We start from the raw sequence: 25,033 nt of genomic DNA, 5'->3' as shown, positions 1-25,033 counted from the left end.
AAGAGTATCAGCAAAAACCAGATTTAATATTTAGTGACAGCATGACAGAGTTCATTGGCAAGATTGACTCCACTGCCTACAGGACTATTATTAAGGCAGACCAAGGAAACAAAGCAACAATAAAAATAGGCAATCAAAATCCAGCAATCAAAACAGAAATGAACTGAGAACTTTCTATGGGGTTTGTGTGTGTGTGTAAAGGTGTGTGTAGCAAAAGGATAGTGAAGGATAAAAAGGAACACAGTCTAAAAACCTAACAGCACTCAAACCTTACAGTACTTTAGCTTAACTTATACGTTAAACCTAACAATTTAACAAAGGAACAACACTTAACTTATACCAGAGGAATAAAAGCATTTAACCCAACTTACGACTTCAAAGTTGAACTTAGCTACTCAATAGAAGAACAACACTCAACAGGATTTAATTTAGCTTACAACTTATGTTTAATCTTATTCAATCTTACTTACAGGCCTAACTTACTGAGTTATCTAATGTTCTTAAACATCTAAGAAAACAGCATTTCTCCCAGATTTGCCAAGGCATGTACACAGGTGCATGTACACAGACAGAAGGAGTCAGTGCAGGCAAAGTACCTGGGAAAAAATCCCCTCAGAGGTCAGGGAAACACTCACTTTGGATGCTTTTGCATCTCCTGTTGGGTGAAGGGGTCAGGCCTCGATTGTTTGGAGATTTCCACATACAGCAAACCCAAGAGCTGTCTGGCTCTGAGAGGCCCCACACAGAGGGAGGGGCTGGTCACAGCCTGCTGCAGCTCAGGAGAGCTCAAAGGGTCTCATTTTGGACAGCTGTTTATAGGGTCACAAGAGAGTGGGCTTTAGTCATAACAATTTTCATGCTGGCCACAGTTTGGGTTGGCACTTTCTTTGAAAATGTGAGAGCAGGAATGTTGTGCCATTCAGGCAAGGAGAATAGTTCCCAGGGTTGTTCGTAAGGGAAACAGGAACTCCTTAGACAGCAGCAGTTCCTGGGAGTGGAGGGTGTTACTGGTAGGCTCAGGATGGGCTGAGCCCAAGTGCTGCTTTTCAAGGCCAAGCCCTAGGCCTAACAAGCATTTCTCAGATGGTAGTGCAGCCTGAAAAAGGAGGAAGCAGGGCAGAATGCACCACCACAAAAGGCCAATGTGGTTTGTTTTGACGTGACCCTGTTGTTGGGCCTCTGCACACTGACAAGCCTGTGGTGCTTAGCAAGTGTGTGGTGACATCATCTGAACCACAACTATGGAGAACAAAGTTTGAGTTCAGTCTCACTGCTGGCTCTGAGAACAGAGAAGCAGCTGTGCAGCACTGGCTGAAGGTACTTCAGCTGTGCCAATAGCAGATGCACTGGGCATCAGGCAGAGCAGTCCCACCACCATCCCAGGCAGAAACGGCCAAAAAAGATGGAGCTGAGCCTCTTGAAGAAGTGCTTGCAGTATCTGACTCAGCTTTCTCAGCTGCTCACCCAGGTGGATACAAGGCCAGAAGCACCAGTATCTCACCTGCTTCCAAGATACTTACTAGTTTTAGTAACCTAAATATTTGCAGCTGAATGCAAAGGAAAAACAATATGGTGTAGAGAAGGGTTGTTATTATTAGAAGCCTGTTTGAAATACCAGACAGCAGTTTGAGTACTCAGTAAATGATTTCTTCTTTGAGCTATAATTCTCAGCCTGATTTTTTTTTCTGTACTTCCAGCAACTGGACCTTCATTCCTGTCCAAAACCAATTGTTTTCATCATTCATTCCTTCCTGTCAGCAAAGATCACGAGACTGGGCTTGGTGGCGTAAGTGGGATCCATCTGTTTCGTCAGAGAGACGGGGTAACCACACTAATCTGAAGTACAGTGAACAGCAACAACCTGTCCCAGCTGTCAGCAGACACCAGCCTGGGACTCAGGACTGGGCATTGGTCATTTCTGCAGTCCTCCAAGGCCCAGGTTTCATTTTGACCAGCTAAAGAGATGGCATGACAAGGAATAAGGGGGATTTCATTGTAAATAATGGGATTTTAAAATCCCATATGAGACCATAAAAGCGTGTAGTACCACACATGTATACGTTTCAGAATCATAAATTGTGCCTATTCCAGTGTACTTGTCTATATAAAGGGCTATGCAGGCAAGAGCACCCTTTGGTTGTGATGCAAGCCAAGGTTGTTTGGGGAGAAATCCTCTAAAGATTGTCCTATCACCTGAAAGTAAAAAGTTGTTTCAGTTATAATCTGTGCACCTCTTATAGAAGGTTTTTCTTTTGGAGCATTGCAAGAACCTGTTGCATGAATACCCAGCAGAACCTGCAAATACACACCTTTGAATTAGACACACTGAAGCAATCCAGCTGTGGTCAGGTAACAGCTGGAGGGCCCCTGCCAGGGGCAATTTCACATTAAGCAGTAACCACATGTCACCCACATTCCATGGAGCCAAAGCAACCAGCCATAGGGATGTCAGGGGGGCACAGGCAGGTGTGTCCTTTGTTAATGAACACAGGATGCATTTTTATAGACTTCCTAGAAGAGCTTAATGAGTTTCATCTATTTGGGAGCCCCAGCTCAGGTAAAAGTTACCTGAATCTATTCTGAGGCATGATGATGCTTCTGCCAGCATATCTCCATGGCAGTTTCCCAGTAGAAAGCCATACTAAGAGTCTGTCCTCCTACCCCTACTGAGTCACTCTCTTTGCTCAGACAAGGCTGGTTATGTGGTCTTCTTAGAAGAACAAACATAAGGAAGGAGGAAGACTTGATTTTATGAGTTTTTGAAAAAATTATTGAAGCAGCTTCATAACAGTGAGAAACATACACCAGGGCAGGAACACAAGCCTCAATCCTTGACATGGAACTGCTCTTGTGGGCATGACTTGGCAAGACCAAATTTCTTGCTGGGGAAATAAAAGATGTTCATCTCCATGCCCACAACTTTGTGGTGACTGTTTTGCACCACAGCTTACTGTTGTGATTCACTGAGTTTCAGCCTTATTCACAGCTACTTGTGCAGCAAAAAGCAGGCAGGAACACTGACCTTCAGCACCAGAGAGGATGTACCCAGCTTGCACCTGGAAGTAATAAACTGGCATTATGTGATCTGGTGGGAATAGGAAGAAGCAAAACAGGGATGCCACTTGTGTTGTTCTCCCTTTGTAAAAAGAACAGCTTCAGGGGTGGGGTTTTGTCTGCTTTTAGACTTTTGCCCTAAATTCACACTTTGAAGGACAGGAAGTAATATACAGTAATGTACAGGTAGTAATATATTCAGTGTTCATGGATATTCAGTTTTCATATTACAACATTTCTTTTATTCCTAAGAAAGCACATAGATTTCAACTTAGCATCATTTGGTTGGCAAAGGGGAAAGTTAAAAACACATTTTGGTTCCTTGTTGTTTTTAATCTAAGTTTGAGAGTTAAGCATAAGTCATGCTGCCTATTCATGGCATAAGAACATGGTGATTTCCATAGGTATCTTAATCATCAAAACCAATTAGAATATTAGGATGATGGGCTGAATTCATAAATAAAATAATCATTGAATAACAGCTCAATGCCCAATTGGAAGAGCAGCCCCAATCCCAGCACCTCTCAGCAGTCAGAGGCATGAGGGAAGGATCCACCCAGCTCTGCACTTTCATTTTATTGTCATGGTACTTGCACTTAAAAATTAATTCCTTGTGTAAATTAACAAGGTAGGAGGTAACATGTTACATAACTTACCAGTAATTTCCAGATGGACATTTCCATTTAGTGACCACTGCCATTCACACAACTTTCTGTGGCAGTTATTTGGGCCTCCTTGGGCTTGGAAGCTTCTGGGAAAAATCTGGGAAGCTGAGAGCAGTCGGTACGCAGGGGGACAGGGCTCTGAGGAGGAGCTCATGTCACCTTATCAAGGAAACTTGTTTGAAGTCTTCAAAAAACAGTTCAGGACATTTTTTATTGCTGGTCCAAAGTATAACTTAAAAATTTGGAGACAAGCTCCTGTAAAAGTTCCAGAGGTTGAAGTGAAAACTTGCATTCTGGGGGGGTAGGTTAAATACATATGTAAACTATACCACACTATTTCCTTCTTCCTTTTAACACTTACAGATCACTGGAATGTTATACCTAACATGTATGTGCATTGTAAATATTACAAATTCCTATATTAGTGCCAACAATTAAATGACACAAAATGTAATCTAAGGTGCTCAGTACTATATGAAGTCTAAGTGAATAACTAAGCAGTTTGCAAAGAAAATTCATATTATATATATTTATAGAAAAAAAATTAATGATAATTACAGAATCTATTTCTTCATTTTCAGATTTTGGACTGATTCATATTTGGATGGGATAGACAAATGAAATATGAACCTACTCCACATTTATAAGAGTATAGTGAATATTTATATTTTAGAGGAAAAGAATATATTTAATAAAGTCATTTATTGGATTTTTGTGAGGTGAGCTTACTTTGTATCCAGACAAACTATCTAGAAGGCTGTCCTTTGGTTTTGGGATGGGAGAAATACATTTAAACTTCAGTGCTTCTGTTAAGAATTCTGTTACTTGAAAGAACTGTTAATTGCATTGGTGGAACGAATTAAAGACTTAAAATTTAAGAAAAAACCCTGAAATCCTATAGGGATGTTTTAGGGCAGGTCATTCAGACATCTCTGCTGAAGTTGCAATGTTTTCTCTGTTGCTTATACTGGACTAGGGGGTAACAGAAGACTTATAAAAAAATAAAGAAAAAGCAGAAATTTCTGCTGAAGCTTCTGTATCCAAGGACTGAGGCCAACATGTGCCTTTTTTCTCTTATGAATGGTTATGGAAAAAGAGATTTTTTTTCTCCTTTGATTTAATTCTTAACTTAATGGCCCAAATAGAAAAGCTAACTGTGGGAATGTAAGCCTTTTCTTTCAGTCTGACCCAAGTTATGACAAAACAGCCTCATGGAAAGCCTAAAAAAGGGATATTCCAGAGTTTTACTCTTTTCACAAAATAATGACTATAAATGGAATGGTCTTATCAGAAAGTTTGTATAGCAGCTTCATCATGAGAAGGACTGGGATACATATTGGAGGAAAAATGTTATTGGAAAAATGTGATCTAAAGTGTTTGTTAAAAAAATAAATAAATAAATAAAGCGGATCTGACTGTGTTCAGAGAATCATACTGGTTTTTCTAATAGTCCTGCCCTTCAAATGGAACCAGCATCTTTCTTAAGGTACTTCAGAAATCAGAACAAGACTCTTGACATGCTACCAAGCAACTCACCACCACAAACACCATTAGAATTTGCAAATTTTGCAAATAGTTTTTGCAAATAACAAGTGTTTTCATTCTACAGAATATTAGAATTTCTTCCTCCCACATGGCAATATGCTCCACCCAGCACTTTGCTTTGGAAAGCTCAGCTGATTTGAAGAGGAGATTGATCTCATTTCCACCCAAAACCATTCTCAGTGTTCTCTTACCCATGCTTAAAAGTTAATTGAAGTTTCTTTGGTTTCAGTGGAAGCAGAATCATAGCCTAAAGAAATTATGTGCTCCAGATCATTACACTGCCATTGATTTCTAAATTTATGTTATTTTCCATAAAAGTCAAACTGGCAGATTGATAACTATCTATTTACTGAGTCTATTTACTATATAGAGAGACCATTAATACAGTATATAATACATCTTTTTATATATACACACACTGTGTATATTATGGACACTTTTGAATTCAGTGGTGACTTTGATTTTGAAGAGCAGATATTAATAATATACTTGCAAAATTCTGAGAAACTCAGCCTGCTTGCTAGAAGTGAACCCCCAGACTAACCAGGGCAAAAATTTAATTTAAAAGAATGAGGGGGAAAACATTTTCAATATTTAACAATGACAATAACCTCCTGTTGAACATAATCACCTGCTTTTCCCACATGGGATTAGCTTTTCATTTTTTTTCCTTCATCAGAATTTCCATGCTTGTGTAAATAATTAGAGGCATTAGGAAACAAATTTAGAAAACAAATTCCAAGGGAGAACTGTGAAGTGGGACAAAGAAGTTTGTGAATTTGGACAACCATTAGTACCCAAGCTAAGTTCTGTGACAGCCTAGTGATATTAATCATGTAATTGCTGTAATATGACAAGTAATCATATCACCAAGTAATTGCAACCACATCAGTGCTGTCTTACCCCAATCCTGTGGGGAATATAAGCACATAACATGGATGGATGATGTGCTTCTACATGTAATGTTATTATATTATGCTATGTTATGTTATGTGCTTATTATATAGGATGGATGGGTTATGGGTAAACCAGAAATGTGTACTGGTCAATATGACTTATATCCTGACTTGCAAAAAACATGAAAGCAAGCACCCAAAACAATGCAGACTGGAATTGGGGATCAGCAGCCACAAACAAGAAAACAATTTCAAGTTCAGAGGGACAGGATGATGTTACATTCTGCATCGCATCAGCTGAGCTGCAGGAACTCTCGATGTGGGCTTTTGGAACTATGACAGATGTAAAATAATTTGGTTTAGTGCTGTGACAGTGGACCAGGTCAAATTATTGCCTGCTTTTTTGTAGGTTAAGAGCATGGACAGGGAGAGTTATCACAGCTCAAATGGGGCACAGTGTTATTAAGCCACAATAATAAAACAGCTACCACTTGCCCTAAAAAGCCACCAACATAAAGAGCAAATGAGACATGGGTAGCAGTGTTATTAGTTCTGCACTGGGAATTGTGCAAAAAACAATACATCAAAATGCTTATGTTTCTCTAACTGCTTTCCTGCTGATTATTTCAGGCCAGCCTTTGAGTCTACAGAATTAATTAAAGCAATAACCATTGAGTTCTACTTGAAGTACAAGAAAACCAGTTCAAAGTATTAATTACTTTCCTAAAGGTATTTTCTTTGCTCATGGCAGCTAGCCTCAAGGATTTATGAAACATAGAGCTTCTGTACTTTTACTTATCAACTTATGTATAATTATTAACTACAAAGTTTTTCTAATTACAAATACATAAACTTTCCAAAATTAAGTAGAAAATACAACTTTCAGTGGCTTGCTTTAGTATTCAGACACAAAAGTATTAGCATTCAGGCTGAAGAGATAAGGCTACAGCTTACAGCTTTCCTCTCTCTGGAAGTAGAGACTTTCTTGATTCACTGTAAGATGTTAAGAAAGTTTAATGTCTTGATTACTTTCTTGTTTTCTATATTGAATGCAAAGAAATGTGAGCCATACACAGTAATCATTACATTGGAGCAATTTTGTGCGTGCACTTATTAAATGATTATTTAAATATGTCTCTTCATTACATTTCTATTTTACCAAATCACTACAACTGGGATGCTGTGGATGTGTGGCATTGTGCAGACAAATGTAATCCATCTTACAAATAGTTATGTTTGTCCTGGGCTTAGATGCACACAGTACTCACTAGAGCCCACAGTCACAGCAGAACAACTTCAGAGCTCTCCCACTACAGCTCGGTTAAATCAAGTACACACCCAGTCAGAAAAGGTCTTGGAGAGTGCAGGACAGTGGTAAACTTAGGAACAAAGGAACAGAACAGTTTAACTCCAAGGCCTGATAGATGTGAAAAACCTCCTTAGGGCTCAGCTTTACACCAAATAGAATTAAGCAAACAATAATGTCACAAAATCAGGAAGGCTCTTTAGAGAAAGCAGATTTTACACTATTAAGTCAAGCCTCCACATGGTTTAGTTTGATTACTTTTACACAACATTACATTTCATTTTTATTTGTATTGCTTAATTTATTTCCCTACCAGGATAACATAGCAAACAATAGCCCTGCATCTCTATCAGTTTTAATTCCATTGGTTTATATAAGTAGGAAATCCTTAATACAGAAGGCTTAGTAGGAACTCCTCATCTCAACAAAGTACTAACTTTAATAATTACATTAATCCCAGCCAGGTACATGCCAGAGACTTAAACAAACTGAGGCCAAATTAAGTATTTTACTGTATTTGTAACACAGCTAGAAACACTTTTTTCCCCTTACATTTCAGCATAGCACACCAGCTTTTCTCCAGCTCTCACCATCCTCATTACCACTATTGCTTTGATTTTCTCCTCTTCCAGGAAAAGAAATCTCAGACCTCTCCTAGATATTTTTCTAAGATGTGTTACAAAGAGCATGCAGGAAATTATACCAAAAATTCAGCTTGTAAAACAAAGAAACTTTCTTTAATGGGACCTTGTATCAAGTTTCAAGCCATGCTTTTTTTCTTCCTTATGTTACAACACAGAGATAATTATGATTTAAATTCTGATTATGTTTGTTTTCACCTGCAGAATAGGAACTGTTCTTAATTAGTGTATAAAATGTTAATGGTCAATGCTGTAAACTGCTGTTTATACAAGAGCAAGCAGTAGTCAGTAGAATAGAGATCTTCACAGAAAAAGGTAAAACAAAGTAGTACTTATCAAAATTAAATATGTGGGGGTTTTTATTCATACAAAAACCAAATACACTGTTAGAAAAATATACAAAGCTTTATAAACCAGGTCAAGCTATATTCCTTTTAACAAACATAATAAATACACATATAAAATACAATCTCTTTTCATTTGAATTTAAAAAAAATTAAAAACTTGCAGTATAAAAAGTTTCCAAGCTTGGTGCTGTGCTTGAAGAATGAGTCTATATAATTACACTCACCAAAGTGTGCAGATCTGTGTGTGCATTGAGCAGTATAAGGCTTCTCTAGTCACAAGTGCTCTGTCTCCACAGTTCCTGGGAAGGTGTGAATAGAATCCACACAGTGCTTCTACTTGCCAGTCTTCTCCAAAACCCATTCAATCACCTGGGCAAATAAATGCGAAAGCAAACAATTTACATAACTCCTGGGTTTGAAAGCAAATTAAGAACACCTCACAGACTTTATCAATTCTTTCTTTAGTCCTTTGCCACCATCTGCGTGGTATTTACTATACAGGATTTAAAAGCAAATTACTCAATAGGAGAAAGTGTTGTTAATAAACAGAGCAGAAACAGCATTGCCCTAGAACTGTATTTAATCTTACAGAATGTCTTTAGGAAAAGGCATTTTTAGAACCCCAGAATTTAAATATTTCCCCCTATTCTTCCCATATACCAGCAAGAAGGTGCACATAATGCCATACAGCTGATGCTTCCAGCAGTAAAAGTTCCTAATGCCAGAGAAGAAAGAATAAAGGATAATTTGTGCACTACCTGCACAAATATTTGCTGCATCTACCACCATTTTCACTGCTGCTTTCCAAACAGGGCAGTTGTTCAGACCACTGAGTAGTCCTTGGCAATTATATTTTTGTGAAGCAATTTCAAAATACTCTCTAATACAGGTAGATGTAAGCAGTTTAAGAGAACACCAATTTTAATATCTTTTGCCAATAGCAAGCATACAAAAAAAACTATCAATTTTCTGCCCAGACAAAGATGGAGGTGAGAAGCAGTGTGTCAGCACAACAGCCCACTTCAACACCAAACATCAAAACCCACAGTTTTTGAAACCTTATCATCCATACAAAGCAATCCACAAATGAGTAGTACAGCACAGAACAGCAAATACTGCTCTCATAGAGTAAGTTCTGTGGGGATCTAGCAGCTTTTTTGAGAAAAAAAAAAAAGCTACTACTTCACTTCAAATTCTTCAAAGATACCTACTTCAAATTCTTCCATCTAATTTACGGTTCTGAAAACTGTATTGTAGTTACGTATGACACTTTTTTTCCCTCCCAAATCATGGAGTCATTTCAGTTTATGTCTCAGAACTTAAATCAGAGTTACTTAATTTCTGGAGGAAAACTTACTTCTGTCATTTGCTCTGTGCTGCTGTTCATGTAAGTCCCATGTTACACACAAATAACCCAACCTGATATCCCTTGTGCTTACAGTTACTCACAAGCCTAAAATTACTGATTTTCATTGCTTCCTGTAAAAAATTGATTTCCTTTTATAGAGCTTTATTACTTCCTAACCTTTGAAATATTATTTCCTTCAACACAATGAAAGGAGAATTCCCTAACAATCCTAAAATTAGAGAAAAATCTCATCTCTCTTTCTTTTTTTTTCCCCAGTGATGTAGAAACGTTTATTGTCTTCATTTCCATTTCTCACTGTGGCCCATCATCTCAGCAGCTGTAACTAAAATACCATCCAAAACCTGGAAATTTTGGCTTGGGTCTACTGACTGGGAGAGTGTTTGTGTGAGATCAGAGTGAAACAAGACCCACAGCCAAGGGTATGCACGTCTCCATCTCTTAAAGCTGTGGACTAAACCATCCTGTGGCCAAGGTGCCTTGACTATGTACAGGAACAGATAAACACATGGTCTTACCTGTTTAGCATTGCTGTTTGCTGTTTTCTTCATTTCATCGAGAAGTCCCCTAGAAGTTTTAAGGTCCTAAATATGAAACAAAAAACCCACAGAAGTCAGCAAACTCATATGGTCACTTTAATTTGGGTTATAAGACGCCTAATAACCAGGGTGGTGTTACTTTTATCACCTTGTTCAGAACAACAGGAGAATTATTTGACTTTGCTTTTTTAATAAAAAAAGGGAAAATAATTTAAATCTCTTCCAATGGGTTGCAGGTTGTCTTACAGCAGTTCAAACCTAGTACCCAATTATGACTGAGTCTTCCCAACCTTCTGGTACCTTTCTGCACAATTTCCAGAACTTTTTTTCTTCATCGATATTCAAAGTTCTTACAAGTCTTGACTGAAATCCTATTTCTATATAAACATGGAAATCAGATGTGAGCTTACCCTCTAATACAGAGTTCTGGCAAAGAACAGAGAAGCAGACATCAGAAAAGAAAATCAGTGCAGAAAAGGGAAAAATCTAGAATGGCTTTTCTGTTTTGAAGTCCATTTAATGAGTCCAACCTAATCCACTCTTTTAAACAAAGCAAGAACAAAACTTTGCCTGAAGAGAAAGAAAATTAATTTACTACTTGTCTCCAGAGTAAAATGTTACCATGCTTTTGAATTATGCAGCACATAAAATGATTCAAAGGACTCCCACAGACTTGGAGCCGCAAGACAGTCCAGGAAAACAAAATCCTGTGTTAAAACCTCTCTCCAGGAAGGACAGGATCACTGCCATATTCTTTCTTTTCCTTTTCTACTTGGAATGGAACCACAAATCCTGATTTGCTCTACTCACACACTCCTCCATGCAGCCCTTTCTGATTTTGGATTAGATGATCTTCCTTCAGGGCATATTTCTGGGAGATTTTGGGAGCCCTTACAGAATAACTGCATGACTTTGTTCCAGTTATTTAAGAAGTTGGTGCTTATCAGCAAGATGTTCTGATTGTGTAAGCATCCAGTCCTGTTCAACATTCATTTAGCTTAAAGCACCCTTACTGAAGTTGACTAAACTGAGCTGGTTCACCCTTAGTGCTAGGTTAAACACATGCAAATGAACAGAACAGCAGCTCAGTTTGTGAGCAATAGCTTTTAATCACTCCATACTGTAATTAAGTCAAATTTGTGCTCAGATCAAGTAACATGGGCTTCAGCATTGACTCAGTCTCCTAGCTATTGTGGAAAGAACTCTCATCTCCCCCTAAACATGAGGCTGGTGCAATTCTACAGGGTGCTGCTGAGCCTGTATGTGAGATAACAGAGCACATTATGTCATGGAACTGCAATTTCTGAGTCAGTTCTGTAAGTTACTTATTGAGCCAACAACCTCAGAACAAGGGAAAAGCTGAGCTGTCAGAGCTACAGCTGGGAGATACTCTATTGCTTTCTTAGCTGTTGCAGCTCTAAGAGTGACCTGACCTAACAGGCCCATGCTTTAGCATATTATTTCACTGGGTATAAAATGCTACTGGTTTAGGTTTTAAAACAAGCAAACCCCACCAAAATATATTGTAAAACTACCTTCTGCATTTCACAAATCCGAAGGTTTCTCCATACAATCTACACATTACTAACATACCAGTGAGAAATGTTAGCTTAATCAACTCTGAATATCCCACATGCTATCTCAAGTTTTATTCAGGAGTGGCTTCACTTAACTAAGAATAAAGAACTGTAAGAGTGTGTCTTCTAGTTACCTTTAAGTAGAATTTTGATATCTCAAATAGACGCTGGCTGCATGATGCAAAGCACTTATGATCCTCTGCAATTCCATGTTTTTGAAGAGTCTTAGCAACCACCTCCTTCAGCATCTTGGAAACAGAAGAAACACACTCAGAAGTTCATCCCAACTATTGACACAAAAAATTGTCCAAGGGAAGCAAAAAAGCCCAAAACAGAAAGCATTTTGTGATCTTGCCTGTCTTTAATCTATTGCCAAAGGCAAACAGCTCACTGGCCGAATTTGAGCAGAGTTATTTACCAATCTATTTCCATTTCCCTCTTTTGAAAAAAATTAAGAAAATACTTATATGTCAAGGATCAGTGAATATTCACACAGAGCTTGGAAGATAAAAAAAAGAAGCCAATATAATGTTGGGTTTTTTTCTTCTCCAAATATATATAAAAAGAGCACTTTTTGCTATCCTGATATTCCCTTGCTTGATGCATACATATTTTAAAAAAAATGAAAATCTGACACTAAAGTGTCATTAGAAATTTTCCTCTGACATTCTTTACATCAGAGATGTTACAACTCTGCTGTAGGTCTGAATCAGTGACACCAATGTATGCTTCCATGGACCATTCCAACTTGCTTTTGACAGTACATTAGCATTCTTGCAGTATTCTCCTTGTACCCTGGGATTAATTTAATATTAGTATCAGCAAGCCAGAAACAGTTTTGTGTATTGTATTTTAGAAGAGGCATTCCTGATATGCACAGCTATTAATTAAACATTATTCCACCAAATTATCTAACTGCTATCTCATTTAATGGATTTACAGAACTACTGGAATCTCTTTATTCTCAGAAGTCTGTTCCTCCACAATGCCTTTGACCATTCTGGCACATATATCTCTTTGGTGTGTTTAGGTTTTATACTAATCATCTATATTTCATAATTCCTATTAATTGATATTAATTTCCACCTTTTTTATTCCTCATTGTTATCTCTCTCAGCCTTAATTCCCTGGGCATGATAAATTTTCCTTTACACACTTTTTCAGTCTTTGCTTCTGCAGCACTCTCCTCAGTGCCTTCAGGATTCACATACACAAGTGAACAGAACGAAATTCAATAACAAATAGAGATGAAGATAGTTCACCTTGAGTTTAAAAGTTTTTACAAATCAAGTCCCTCGGAAAGAAGTTAAACAGCTGCTTCATCACTACGAGAACAAAGTAGATTTTTACCCTTGTGTGTTTCTGGGATCTGGATTCCTTCTCTGGCTTTGAGGCCTCAGGCTCTGCAGCTGAGCCAGCCCTGGTGGCAGCTCTGGGGGCTTGGCTGGGTGGTTTTGATGGTGCTGCAGCCACAGAAACTGATCTCTCGGAGCATTTCCTCGTCACAGCAACTGCACAGTGGCTCCTGCTGCTTCCACTTGCCTGAGACAGGAGGGAGTCTGTGCTCTCAGATTTGGTAAGCCTAGAAGGAATAATAACAAAAAAACCCCAATAAAAATAACTTTCAGGTTTTGTACTGACTCTCTAAGTGCCATTGTTTCTGCTATAGAGGCTGCTGCTGTAGAACAGTAAGCACTGAGCATTCCTGCAAACAACATCTGAAAACAGCTGACAGGAAGACAGGATTCTAGTCTGTAAAATTTTTTGTATTAGAAGAACACTCTGCTGACTGGATTGGGCTCTGTGCTCATAGATACATTGCACCTCTGATTAAAAAGATCTAGAAACAAATTTAAGCAATCGGGTAACTAAGAAAATAAAACTCTTAGGAAGAGAATTGGCCTTCAATCTTAAAATAAGACAAAACTTCTTGAAACAATCTAATTTCTTTTGGCCCTATAGGAATGTCACAACTCATCTTTAACTACAGGAAGTTGGGCATGATAATTCTATGGGAACATTGTAATCCTTGATCCTTCAACTGTAAGAGCATTAGTAATTCCAAACTCCAATTTACAAAATGTTAAGTATAATCACATCATCTTTTCAAACTATTCAGTAAGCTGCAAAAAGATACACATATTTCTAAAACCAGACCTCTGTTAAAGGCTTATTGTGATTAGAATGCAAGGGGTATCAAACTGAAATAAGGAAGAACTGAAGCATTACAGTAAAAAAGTGAATTTGGAAATACTGTTACCTAGCAGTTATTTTCCAGTGACAGAGCTTGCATCTTCAGAGTGAGGACAAGGTACAAAGGGAAATCTTAAAAACTAAACTTCCAGAAAAGACTTTAATAAACAAGGCTGACAATAAGATTGAATTTTGGTAGGTCACCTTATGCCAGCAGTCTTTTGGATTAGAAATTCAATTATTCTGTTTGTACAATCCTTGGCTTTCTAAACCTTTAGTTGTTTATTCATAGTGCAGGAGCACTGACTGTTTCAGTCCTAGATGAGGCTGTCATCTTTTCAAAGGCACTTGAGACTGCAAGATATAACCCCAAATCTGTTAAATAAAGTGTGCCTGTGCTGCATGGTTTTGATTAATCTAATGCTATCGATGAGAGATCACGCTCAAGGAAAAAAATGAACCTACAGAAGAGGATTAAACAACTAGAACATTTGTCTAGATAGCTTCACTAAAACATTTTGAGATGAAAGAAAAGATGCAGTTCACAAGAGAGTACAGAAACATTTCACGCTAAAGATGCATTTTATTCAGTGCATTACCTTTTCTTGGGATAAAAGTAATCCAGGTCTTTTGATCTGTGTTTTAGCCTTGATGTCTCTGTTTTGAATTCACTTTGTAAAGACTCTCCATCAGGGACACTTCCAGGCTCTGACAAGACTGCAGGAGATGGGAGAGGACTCAAGACAAGTGGCACAGGGCAGCACTCCTTGGTGCAAGTAGTCTGAGTTTCATAGCGAATAAGACGAGTTTGAAGTTCAGCATATCCCACATCTCTCTCCAAGGCTCTTCTGTTATCTAGACAATATCTAAAATTGAAATTGGGTGAGAAACCTGTGAGAGAAACTCTCTGTTTTATTACAATCAGAAAAACTTACTTTTGACAGTCATGTGAACTCCAAAACTTTTTGTTTGTTTGAAGTGGTGTATTTTCTGAAAGACAACTTTTAACAGCCCAGTAAATTAATATATGCCTGGTGGATTTTGCTATACTCAAGTCCAACTCCAACAAAGAAGCTGAACTATATATTATTTGTAACTCTTTACCCTGTTCTTGTAAGATTTCCATGGACATTAGCAGAATTTTTTCCTTGAACAGTCTCTTTGAAATGCAACTTATAGCTCTGAGATAAACATTGCTGTATGAGAGATTCCCATTTTTTAAGTACTAAAAAAAAAGTACCACTGAACAAGCACAAGCTTCCTATTGACAACAGTGAATAAGTGGTTTAATCAACAAAATCAACAGAAAAAACTGTATTAAGTACTGTGGGGCTGAAAGATAACAAATGAACAATGTTAACTCATTGAAACATACACATGAGATAACACAAAATGCATCTTAACTACTTTTATTTGGTGCAAATGATTTCCAAGATTCCTTGCATGAGAACAGTGTTTCATCACTATTTACTGTAGTGCAGGGAAATCCTGTAACAGTAAATTCTGTATTGTTTCAGCCTCTTTGTTACAAATTGTTCTGAGTAGTGTGAGATATTGCTCAGCCCACCCTTCAAATTGCTCAGCAATGTTTTCTACTCTCAGGGAATGCAAGAGACATTCTTTACTTTTATCTCATAACATGGAGTCACGTTAAATTGCTTGTTCTGGTGTTTCCACTTTCTTTAGAGTATTTTCATATTCACGGAGAAATTAATTTTTCTAATAACTGCTTGATGAATCCATTTCTACAGTTGAGGAAGATTTTCCACTAGACATATTCATTATCTGATAAGAGAGTAAGTTGTCTTAACTTAAAAATTTCAAGGTATTTAATTTTTCTTATTTATATTCTCAGTCCCCTGAGTAGTCACATACCTGACAAAGATAAAAATGTTAAATTGCCATTTTAGTCACTGCTTTAATGGCAATTGCTTTCTCTTTGCAAAACAGCATGCAAGTGTCTGGCACATGTTCACTACACCAAAAGTTTGATTTAATCACAAACAGGAACAGCCTCATATTCACAAGTCCTGGTCTTCATGGGGGCTTCAGCCACTCCCATAATCTGTTAGAGGACCAATCCATAGGGCAGAGGCAATCCAGGAGGTTGAGATGTGGCCCTGTGCCAACCTTACGAGGCCAAGTGCAAGGTCCTGCACCTGGGTGAGGGCAATGCCAGCACAAACTCAGGCTGAGTGAAAAATTAATTAAGAGCAGCTCTGGGGAAGAAAATGTGGGATGCTGGTGTTCCTGCCCACAGCATGGAGGCTGCAACTAGATGATCTTTAAGGTCCCTTCCAACTCAAACCATTCTATGGTAACTGCTACTCCTTGTTTTTTTTGACAAGACTTTAGCTCCAAATATAAATACAGCATCTGGGCAGGTGAAAACTGCAGAGTCCCAAACACATCTGCCCCATAACCAAAATACTCTTGTTACAGTATGTACTGGTCATACACTACCTCTCACTCTACTGCTTCCTTCCCATACTGCTAAGCACATTGCTCCTGAAATACTAAACTGTCAGGATCTTCCTCCTCTCCACAATACCCAGGTCTCCCTCTGATCTGTATCTGTCATATTTTGCTAGGAGAAGAAACAGCTCAAGCTCTGCTGTGCCTAATTTGAAATCTCAGGCACACTCCTTGCTGAGGTCAGGCAGGGCAGCAAGATACCACATAGCAATAGACAACAGAAGTTGTTTCTTCTTACACCTACCATATGCATTTCTACTTTTCTACCCACTTCTACCCTCTCTGTGCCACTTATTACAAATCTAAAAAGACTAACAGGCTCATGAGTTACCATTTAGAAAAACAGATAACTAAACAGATAAGAGTGCTTCACTGCTCTAGAGAACCTGGCTAAAATTACCAGGTTTAATTAGATATTAAACACAGGCTTAACCAAACTATTTGTAAAATTGATAGGAAAAAAAAGTACCAGCAGCATTGTTAGTCACATTCTGATAATCTGAAAATGTGATTTTAGGAGGCAGCAGAAGTTTGCACAAAAACTGAACTAACTATGCTTGGTATTTCTTAACAGATACTGCACTAAGACTGTCTGTATGGAAGAGTTATGCTTAATTATCTACTCGAGCATTCCTATAGCCTTTTTCCTTTTCTCCTCAATGTCAATATTTGTATTTTTCTAAACTATTTTTATACAGCTACATGATGTGACAGATTGCCCATTTGTTTGCTTTGACAAATAGCTATTGCTGGCTGAGATTAACTAACAGTCCCAACCATATGGATCCTTTTGAATGTCGTTACCACTAACATTTGCCTGCCGGTGTTTTCAGGTTCCCTGAACATACAGGTAGCAGCATCACATCAGGTCTCATTAAACCTTTTGATTATTAGTCTGAAAGTGTCTACAATTAAATATCAAAGCAGAAACTATGTATGTACTTAAAGCATGTGCTTCCCTAGGAACTTGATATGTACTAATGAATCCTAATTCCCTGGCCATTTTTAGTTCTGAATTAGAATTTTCAGGGGCAGTGAGAGTAGATAGAGCAGCACAACTGAGAAAAAAAGACCTTCAATGTTTTTTACATTACCATCAAGGCAGGAATGTTGCAATTTAAACCAGTGACATTTAAACCATAATTAACCTACCCTTAACATGTTGTTTGAAACACTTCTAATTATATCTAGACTCAAAACTAAAAAATAAATCTGGGAAAAGAAGCCAGGAAACTTACTCAAGTCCATGATAATGGTATCTAGTTGCTTTTTCAAAAGGCAAACCTCTGAGTTTTCGAGGAGTAAGCTCTCGTGTCAAAAGAAATGCATTTTCACTGAAAGGAGAAAAATAAAGCTCTGTTTTAACCAGCTACCATCAGGATAAATTATACTTCCAAAAATCAGAAACAAATGCCTTAACATAGGAAGACCAAAACAGCATGTCTTGCAGCTAAGCCCCTAGGATAAAGCATCAATGGAAAATTAAATCTGTATTGAAGTGAGAATATAAGTTCATCTAACTCCTACTGAGATATTATTGTTACAGAAGCTCTTAGACATTTCTTAGACAGTTAAGGTCACTGCTCCAAAACATTTACCAATAAAACTAGGCAAATATCACAATGTCACAATGAGACACCTGAGTAGTAGAATGAACTGAGAGGAACTGGGAAGTGACCTCCCATTTCTCATCATGTACTGTAAGTAGTGAATTCCTTCCTTTTAGCTTTAAGTTGTTGCCTCACCCAACACTCACCTTTCTCAGACTTCAGAACTAATGGCTTGTTTCCTGGGATATTTCAATTCCAGCTAGTAACTCCCTGCAGCTAAATCATATGAGTGTACTTGTTTGAAGGTATTTCAACAGAATAAGGCATAACAAGGTAGATAGAAAGATCTTGCTGCCAGATCTCAACATACCCTGACATTTATCTCTTAAGAAGGGAAAAGACAAAGGCAAGATGTAACAGAATCTGAAACTTACACATGGCTTCAAATTTTATTCATATAGAACTGCCTCTGCACCATTTCCACTGGAATAATCTGAGAAAAACATCCAGGAAAGATGTGATACTGAATCCAGCAAGATGAGAATTTGGAAGGACTGCCAGCTTAAACTGTAATCTATCAAACTTCTACCTAAGCTGAAACATGGAATACAAGTGAGCATGCTTTTAATTCACTAGCCTCTATCAAAATCTCTTCAATCACTCTGTTGGTCAGGAAGATCCTTGGGTCTGTATTCACTGTCCTTGATCACCTACTGTGCAAAGCTCCTCATCATTCCAGAGAATTCAGTCAGAGCATCTTCTGGGGGAGTGAGCAGCTCAAAGTACAGTGTTCCTTCTGCTGGACTCAATTCAAATTCAGATCTCACTCATCTGTACCTCAAAGCAAGTAATTCAAAACACTCAAGGTATTCTATGCTATAATGCTTCTCTGGAGGCTTTGGAAAAAAAAAAAATCAAAGACTAAAAAAACCAGATCTTTGTAGTGAAAAAATATTCACTTCTTTCTCACACAACTAGTTGGAAGGAAAATAGTTTAGCCAAAATTCTTAATCTTCTGCACTCATTAACAACCCACTAGGAGATCCTAAATTTTTTACTTCATATTTTCTAATTTGCTTGAATTCTCAGCTCAGAACATACTAAGTGTAGTTTCAAAGCTTCAGTAACTATTTCACAGAAGTCTCAAAAATCCTACAGAAATTCCAAAATACTACAGAACCTTTTCCTCTCACAAGCACTCTTATTACATATAATGAAGTCTGAAAAAGGATCAAGGGCTGTATCAAACAATTACATCATAGTTTCCATTATTTTGTATTAAAAAGGTCAACAAATAAAATTGTAGTGACTGCAAAGTCTGTCTTGCTTACCTAGCACACACTGCACAAATAGTACAGGCTTTGCTTTTACAAACACTGACTCTCTAAGAGTCTGGCCTTAAATCTAACAGATGTTCAGATCCTGAAAATTACTCCAGTAACTCCATGTATCTATCTTCCTTGCTGAAAAAGCAGTGGTTAATATACTGATACTTACCATCAGACACAGTAAGAATGACTACTTGCAAACCCACCAGAGTACATAAATTTCCTTCAAGAAGCACTTTACCACATAAAAAGCATGACAGGAGACAAACACAGCTAAACCGGCTCAGCTATTTCCTTTTCTTATTTTGTCTTCCCACCTAGACTCCCCTCCACTGCAAGAAATCACACCCAAAAAATTAAAGCTCTGTCACAGTAGCTTCTGCTTTACTAGAAATACTCTTTCAAAATGGACACACAGGGCAGCATCAGCTTGGCAGGGCTCTACCAGTAACTATTAGTTTGTGCTTCAGGTGATTATTTTGTTATTTAAATGCCTAGGACCAAGATCACCATCTCCAGCCATTTCAGATTCTGAAAGAACTAAACAGCAATGCTGACTGGAGACCAAAACAGTTGATTTCACTGGTAGGAACATGATGTAAGCACGTCGCAAATTATAAACTTAAATCCAGTTAGGCCATTCTGTGACTCCCATTCCACCCTTATCAACACTGAGTGTGGTCCTCAGTGGGTTTATCCTGCTGCTCATACCGCTTGGGAACGTGGAGAGGCTGCAGATCCCCCACGGGCAGCCCCTCCGGGGTGAAATACTTGAGCAGCTCTTTAGCATCCAGCAAAGTCAGCGACTCCCGCTGGCCGTCTTTGTGTCCCAACAACTGCTCAGATGAATGCCCAAACAGAGGAACTCTGGGAAAAAAGGAAGCAAGCAAAGACCAATCTCAGATTTTTTTTTTTTTTTTAAATAAACTAATGGTATTTAAAAAGATATTAAGTCATTGCTACTCTGGAGCAATTAAACTAGTACCAAAGTAAAATGAACAAAGTTGCTCCTTGTCAACATTTGCACAAATGTTCATGGTAATCAGGGCAAATTCTCTAACATTTGACTAAAGAAAGTAATTTCTTCAAGAATTTAGAGCTTAGTTATGAAATATAACACGGGAAGAAGATTATTCACTTTTTTTTTCTATTTTAGGACCAAAAATTGGTTCCCATTAAAAAAAAAAACCAAACAGGAAAGGAACCATAAAGCCACTACTGCATGCAACCCTCTACTCTTCTTTTAGTGTCTTCAATCAAGAATATCAAAGTTCTCCACTTTTCTACTGTCAAGCAACACTTTGTACCCTGATGCAAGAAAGATAATCAGTTCAGATTATGAGCAATAAAATAAACACTGACTATGTAACAGAAAGGTTCTTCAGGAAGCTTTTCAACAGCTAATTAAAAGGAAGAACTTTGCCTGTTTGAGAAAAAAAGCCAATAATAATGATGATGATGACAATGATAATAATTAATAACAGTAACAACTACAGCAATAATAATAATAATGATGATGATGATGATGATAATAATAATATCGCCACCATGAGAAAGCTAATGCGAGAATTTATCATATACAGGACTGCAATCTAAGTCATGGCCAACTGTGGTACATGAGAGAGAGAAATGAGATGGAAGTGACTGGGAAAAGGACAATCGGACACTTGGCTCTGCAGGTCTGTCAGCAAGAACATTAGCATTACCAAAGAGCATTAAGTCACAGAATCACAAAATAAGCTGAGTTGGAAGGAACCACAAGGATCATTGAATCCAACTTCTGACCCAGCACACCATCCCCAAGAGTCACACCAAGTGCCAGAGAGCACTGTCCAAACTCTTCTGGAGCTCTGTCAGGCTGGTGCTGTGACCACTTCCCTGGGGAGCTGATCCAGTGCCCAACCATCCCCTGAGTAAACAATCTTTTTCTAATATCCAATCTAAACAATCCTTGACAAGTCTTATATTATAAAGTGAGAGCTAAACTGAAATCAACAGGCTGTCTTAAGTGACACAAAGATCTATGGGTTTCCCTTGAACTGCACTGAAGGCAAAACGTAACTAAATATATATTTCAAACATAAAACCAATAGGCTCTTTGACTTCGAAATTACTTGATTTATGATATTAAGTACTGACTATTTAGGAAACATGAGGAGATTAGAACACATTGCACATGTTGACAAAAACAGCTAAATTATCTCCATTACTTAAGGCATGTTGGGAGAAACAAAACCTTTTATATGTTTTCCTACTATTTTCTGAAGGTGCCATTTTGGTAATTTAGTTTTAGAACTATTCTACTTTTAGCTAGCTTCCAGTTGCATTTGGTCAATAAAAATCAAAACAATACTTTTTTTAAATGCCAAGAATTACACCTTTGGAAACTGACAGAAAAATAGTTTTAGCCTTAAGCAGTATTTTCTTTGAAAAATTATCAATATATGTGAAAACACTTTACACAATGGTTATCAACATCTAAAGTTCCTCTATAGTAAAGTTCCAATTTAATAGTTAAGTTCTAGTTCAATGGCTAATCCAAAGAAAATCTCCAGTATTTCATCATTACCTCATTTTTTGTTTGTTTTTTTCAAAGTTTTCCAAATTCTGAAGAACGTGTCTTTCTGGCCACTCCAATGGATTCGGCTCTATTAAATCAGGCTCTGCAAGAAATACATGCTGGATGATGCTAAATAAAAAATCTTATTCCTTAAAGAAACAGATACACTTTATATATAGATATTCCTCAATACATATCTCTGAAAGTATATAAATAAAAATCTATCTGGTGATGCAATCAGAAATGTTTTCTGGACAATTTTTTTGTCAAGGAAGAAAAAGGAAATAGGTAATGCAAGGGCAATTTCAGTTTGCAAAATAAGCCTAGAAAGTTACTTTACTTTTCCTTCCATGTTTTCCTCTTTTGGTAAAAAGACCTTACTCCTTTTAGTAAAAGACCGACAACCAGTATGAAAAAACATGCAAAGAAAATAAACAGCGTATTTTGTAAATTAAAACACTTACCACAAGTCACAGTGCATGACCTGGTTTTATTGCAGACCTTCTGTAGAACAGGTTTAGGAACACTAGTGCTGCATAGGTCCAAAAAACATTCTCTTGTAAGTTTTAATAAGCTTTTAAACTCATTGGTAGAAATAACTGGAGGCTGCTTGGTCAATTCCTTTCTCTCTATAAAAGAAAAAATAAAAGGTACTGCACCTGCTGAGTAACAAAGAACAACAGGAGCCTGCTAAAAAACAATTAAACAAGAAAATCCCCACCCAATAACCAGTAACACAAGTATATACCAGTAAGACATGGGTGTTTTATTCCAAAGACAAGTGAAAAAACAGCAGTTAAAATATCTGAAGTCACATGTGGTTCATGTTTGTACAGCCTTTTAACTTCTGAATACATGCATTTCAGAGTCCATCCAGGTTTGAATTCCCCAGAGACAAACACCTGGACTTGCTGAGACTAAAAGTGAAGGGCAGAACTCTTCAGTCTGCAGAGCTGCCACCCACCTGTCTCTACTGCTGTTGCAAGAGTGTGGCTCCAGTGTAACTGAGAGCCTGTTCTGGTCTCTTTGGTCAGAATGTCAAGGCTCAGGTAATTCTGGTGTGATTTACGACAATCACTGAATCCCAACTGCTCCTACTCAGTCTCTTGATGGAAATGGGTGACCCACTCCAAATAAACTAAACCACAAGCTCTAAAGCAGGCCCAGCCCCAGGGTTGAAGCAGACAGGAATCTGAGAATGACTGTAAGTCAGCAGGGCGTGTGGGCTGGGAGACAACACTACTTAGAAATCTTATTTTCTTTAAGCTGCTATTCTGTTAATGATAATACACTTAAATTATCTCCACAGCATGCCATTTTCAGTAAGCCAGCCAATCTCTCTGAAACACTTTTTCTTTTAACTGAGTAAAGACTCAATGAACTTAAGATGGGAAAAAATCAGGGCACTCAAATGTACTTCTCTGCAAACTTGTAAAAGTCAAAGGAGGATGACCCTTCAAGTTTTTATTATGAATGATGCATCATGATAAATCTAACAAATCTCCAGTGCATGGTTTTCCTCTGCTGCTTAAGACTTTCCAAAGAAAGAATAAAATTTTAAAAACCTGAAAAACCAAAACCAGAATTCTAATTTTTGTAGAAGGTAAAGGATTTTGGGGAAAACATCACAGAATTTCATAAAATTATCTCAACTCTATGCTCAAAAATTCAGAGTATTCATGTAACAACCACCAACACTAATCCAGTGCTCTCTTTTCCATTATCTGACAGATAATAATGGATGTACTTGAAAGTTTCTTTTTAAATTCCTGCTATTTCTTCACAAAGTGATCAACACACTTTGATTGTTTGACAAAACAGTTTTGTAAGGTAAGCCATCCCATCCAATTTGAAATAAAGACCTTTTAAATACCAGTTTGAGAATTATCAGACTTTTCCTATTACTTACTGAGATACTCCTTCAAGGCAAACACTTGGAGATGAGACAGTTTTGTTTCTCTCTGAACAATCTCCTCTCCACAATAGCACGGCAGAGACTTGATAAAGTCAGAAATATGAAAGCCTGTACAGATTAGGAGAAGTTTTTATTACAAATCCCGCTTTGCAGTCATTACTTATTAGAAAATAGAAACTTAGGAAACATAAAAATTTCCTATTCAAAGGAAACAACCAGACTTTCAAATATGGCTAATCATTGAAAAATCAAACCAATTAATTCCAATTGAACACCAGGAGGATAATTTGAAAGAGATGCCTGACTAGTATTTCTGAATATCTGTACCAAACCAGTATAATGACAACACAATTAACATGACGAACATTTAAAGAAGGTAAAAAGATCCCAAGTTTGATGCCAGGAAAGAAAGGTTTTCTCCCAACACATGGTCAAGGACTTTCAGTCTTCTGACAGTGTACTAATGGGATTTTAATTAGGATAAATGGCAGAGTAGTCAGTCATATCACGCAGAGATTTATTTCAATAATAAGGAATTAAGTAGATAAGATACAGGTCACTGTGCTCCTTTTCTTTGCCAGTGTTATTGAAACAAATACAGGAGTTAGTAGAGCTATCTGGTGGGTGTAGTTGTAACATGACAACTACCCCATGATAAATGGCTGCATTCCTGCTCTTCCCTGGTGGAGCAGTTAGGACAGGAGTGCCAGCCCATACCCCAAACACTCTGCACTAACATGGACATCAGCAAAGGAACTGAAGGTGGTAACAAAACTCAACTTGTCTACCAGCCTTGCAGTTTTTATTTTAAATCATCAGTTAAACAGGATTTTCAAGAGATATTTAACCTAGATTTTTGGCATAGACTGGTCAGTCTTTACACCAACAATGCACACTTTCTAAATTTTAAGCTTGCACAAATTTGTTTTGCATTCAAATATTACTTGTATGTCCCTTTACAATAAATGATTTTCAACTAATCTCAATTATGAGAAATGACTGACAATAACTTTGCATAGTCAATTTAAAAGATATGGTAGCAGTAAATCCTGTGAATAAATAAGCTCTTATTATAT

The 25,033-nt window shown here is 37.5% G+C and overlaps 2 protein-coding genes across 4 annotated transcripts in view; one reads left to right on the top strand and one right to left on the bottom strand.

Annotated features, from left to right (window-relative positions):
* SNTB1 (syntrophin beta 1) overlaps positions 1–5,153 on the top strand; it is a 113,390-nt gene extending 108,237 nt beyond the window's left edge. Inside the window, exons 7-8 of one of the 3 annotated variants that reach the window (XM_083864574.1) lie at positions 1,698–1,786; positions 4,301–5,153. In XM_083864574.1, coding sequence (XP_083720700.1) covers positions 1,698–1,786; positions 4,301–4,340 — 129 coding nt within the window. In that variant the 3' untranslated portion in view covers positions 4,341–5,153. Of the gene's footprint in view, positions 1–1,697 lie in introns of all 3 variants that reach the window. The other 2 variants (XM_083864576.1, XM_083864575.1) reach the window with 2 other exon arrangements.
* A 3,287-nt stretch (positions 5,154–8,440) lies between these two features.
* The window catches only part of MTBP (MDM2 binding protein), a gene marked incomplete at its 5' end in the record, with an annotated part of 28,064 nt that continues 11,471 nt past the window's right edge, over positions 8,441–25,033 (bottom strand). Inside the window, 10 exons of the mRNA XM_083882831.1 lie at positions 8,441–8,823; positions 10,339–10,404; positions 12,071–12,184; positions 13,287–13,518; positions 14,729–14,995; positions 17,843–17,938; positions 20,194–20,349; positions 22,052–22,145; positions 22,507–22,671; positions 23,952–24,065. Of these exons, the coding sequence (XP_083738957.1) occupies positions 8,788–8,823; positions 10,339–10,404; positions 12,071–12,184; positions 13,287–13,518; positions 14,729–14,995; positions 17,843–17,938; positions 20,194–20,349; positions 22,052–22,145; positions 22,507–22,671; positions 23,952–24,065 (1,340 nt within the window). The 3' untranslated portion in view covers positions 8,441–8,787. The remainder of the gene's footprint in view (positions 8,824–10,338; positions 10,405–12,070; positions 12,185–13,286; positions 13,519–14,728; positions 14,996–17,842; positions 17,939–20,193; positions 20,350–22,051; positions 22,146–22,506; positions 22,672–23,951; positions 24,066–25,033) is intronic.

Source organism: Zosterops lateralis, assembly GCF_965231275.1.
Source record: "Zosterops lateralis genome assembly, chromosome: 1".
In the NCBI taxonomy this organism is placed as follows: domain Eukaryota; kingdom Metazoa; phylum Chordata; class Aves; order Passeriformes; family Zosteropidae; genus Zosterops; species Zosterops lateralis.
This window is presented reverse-complemented; position numbering and strand designations above follow the sequence as displayed.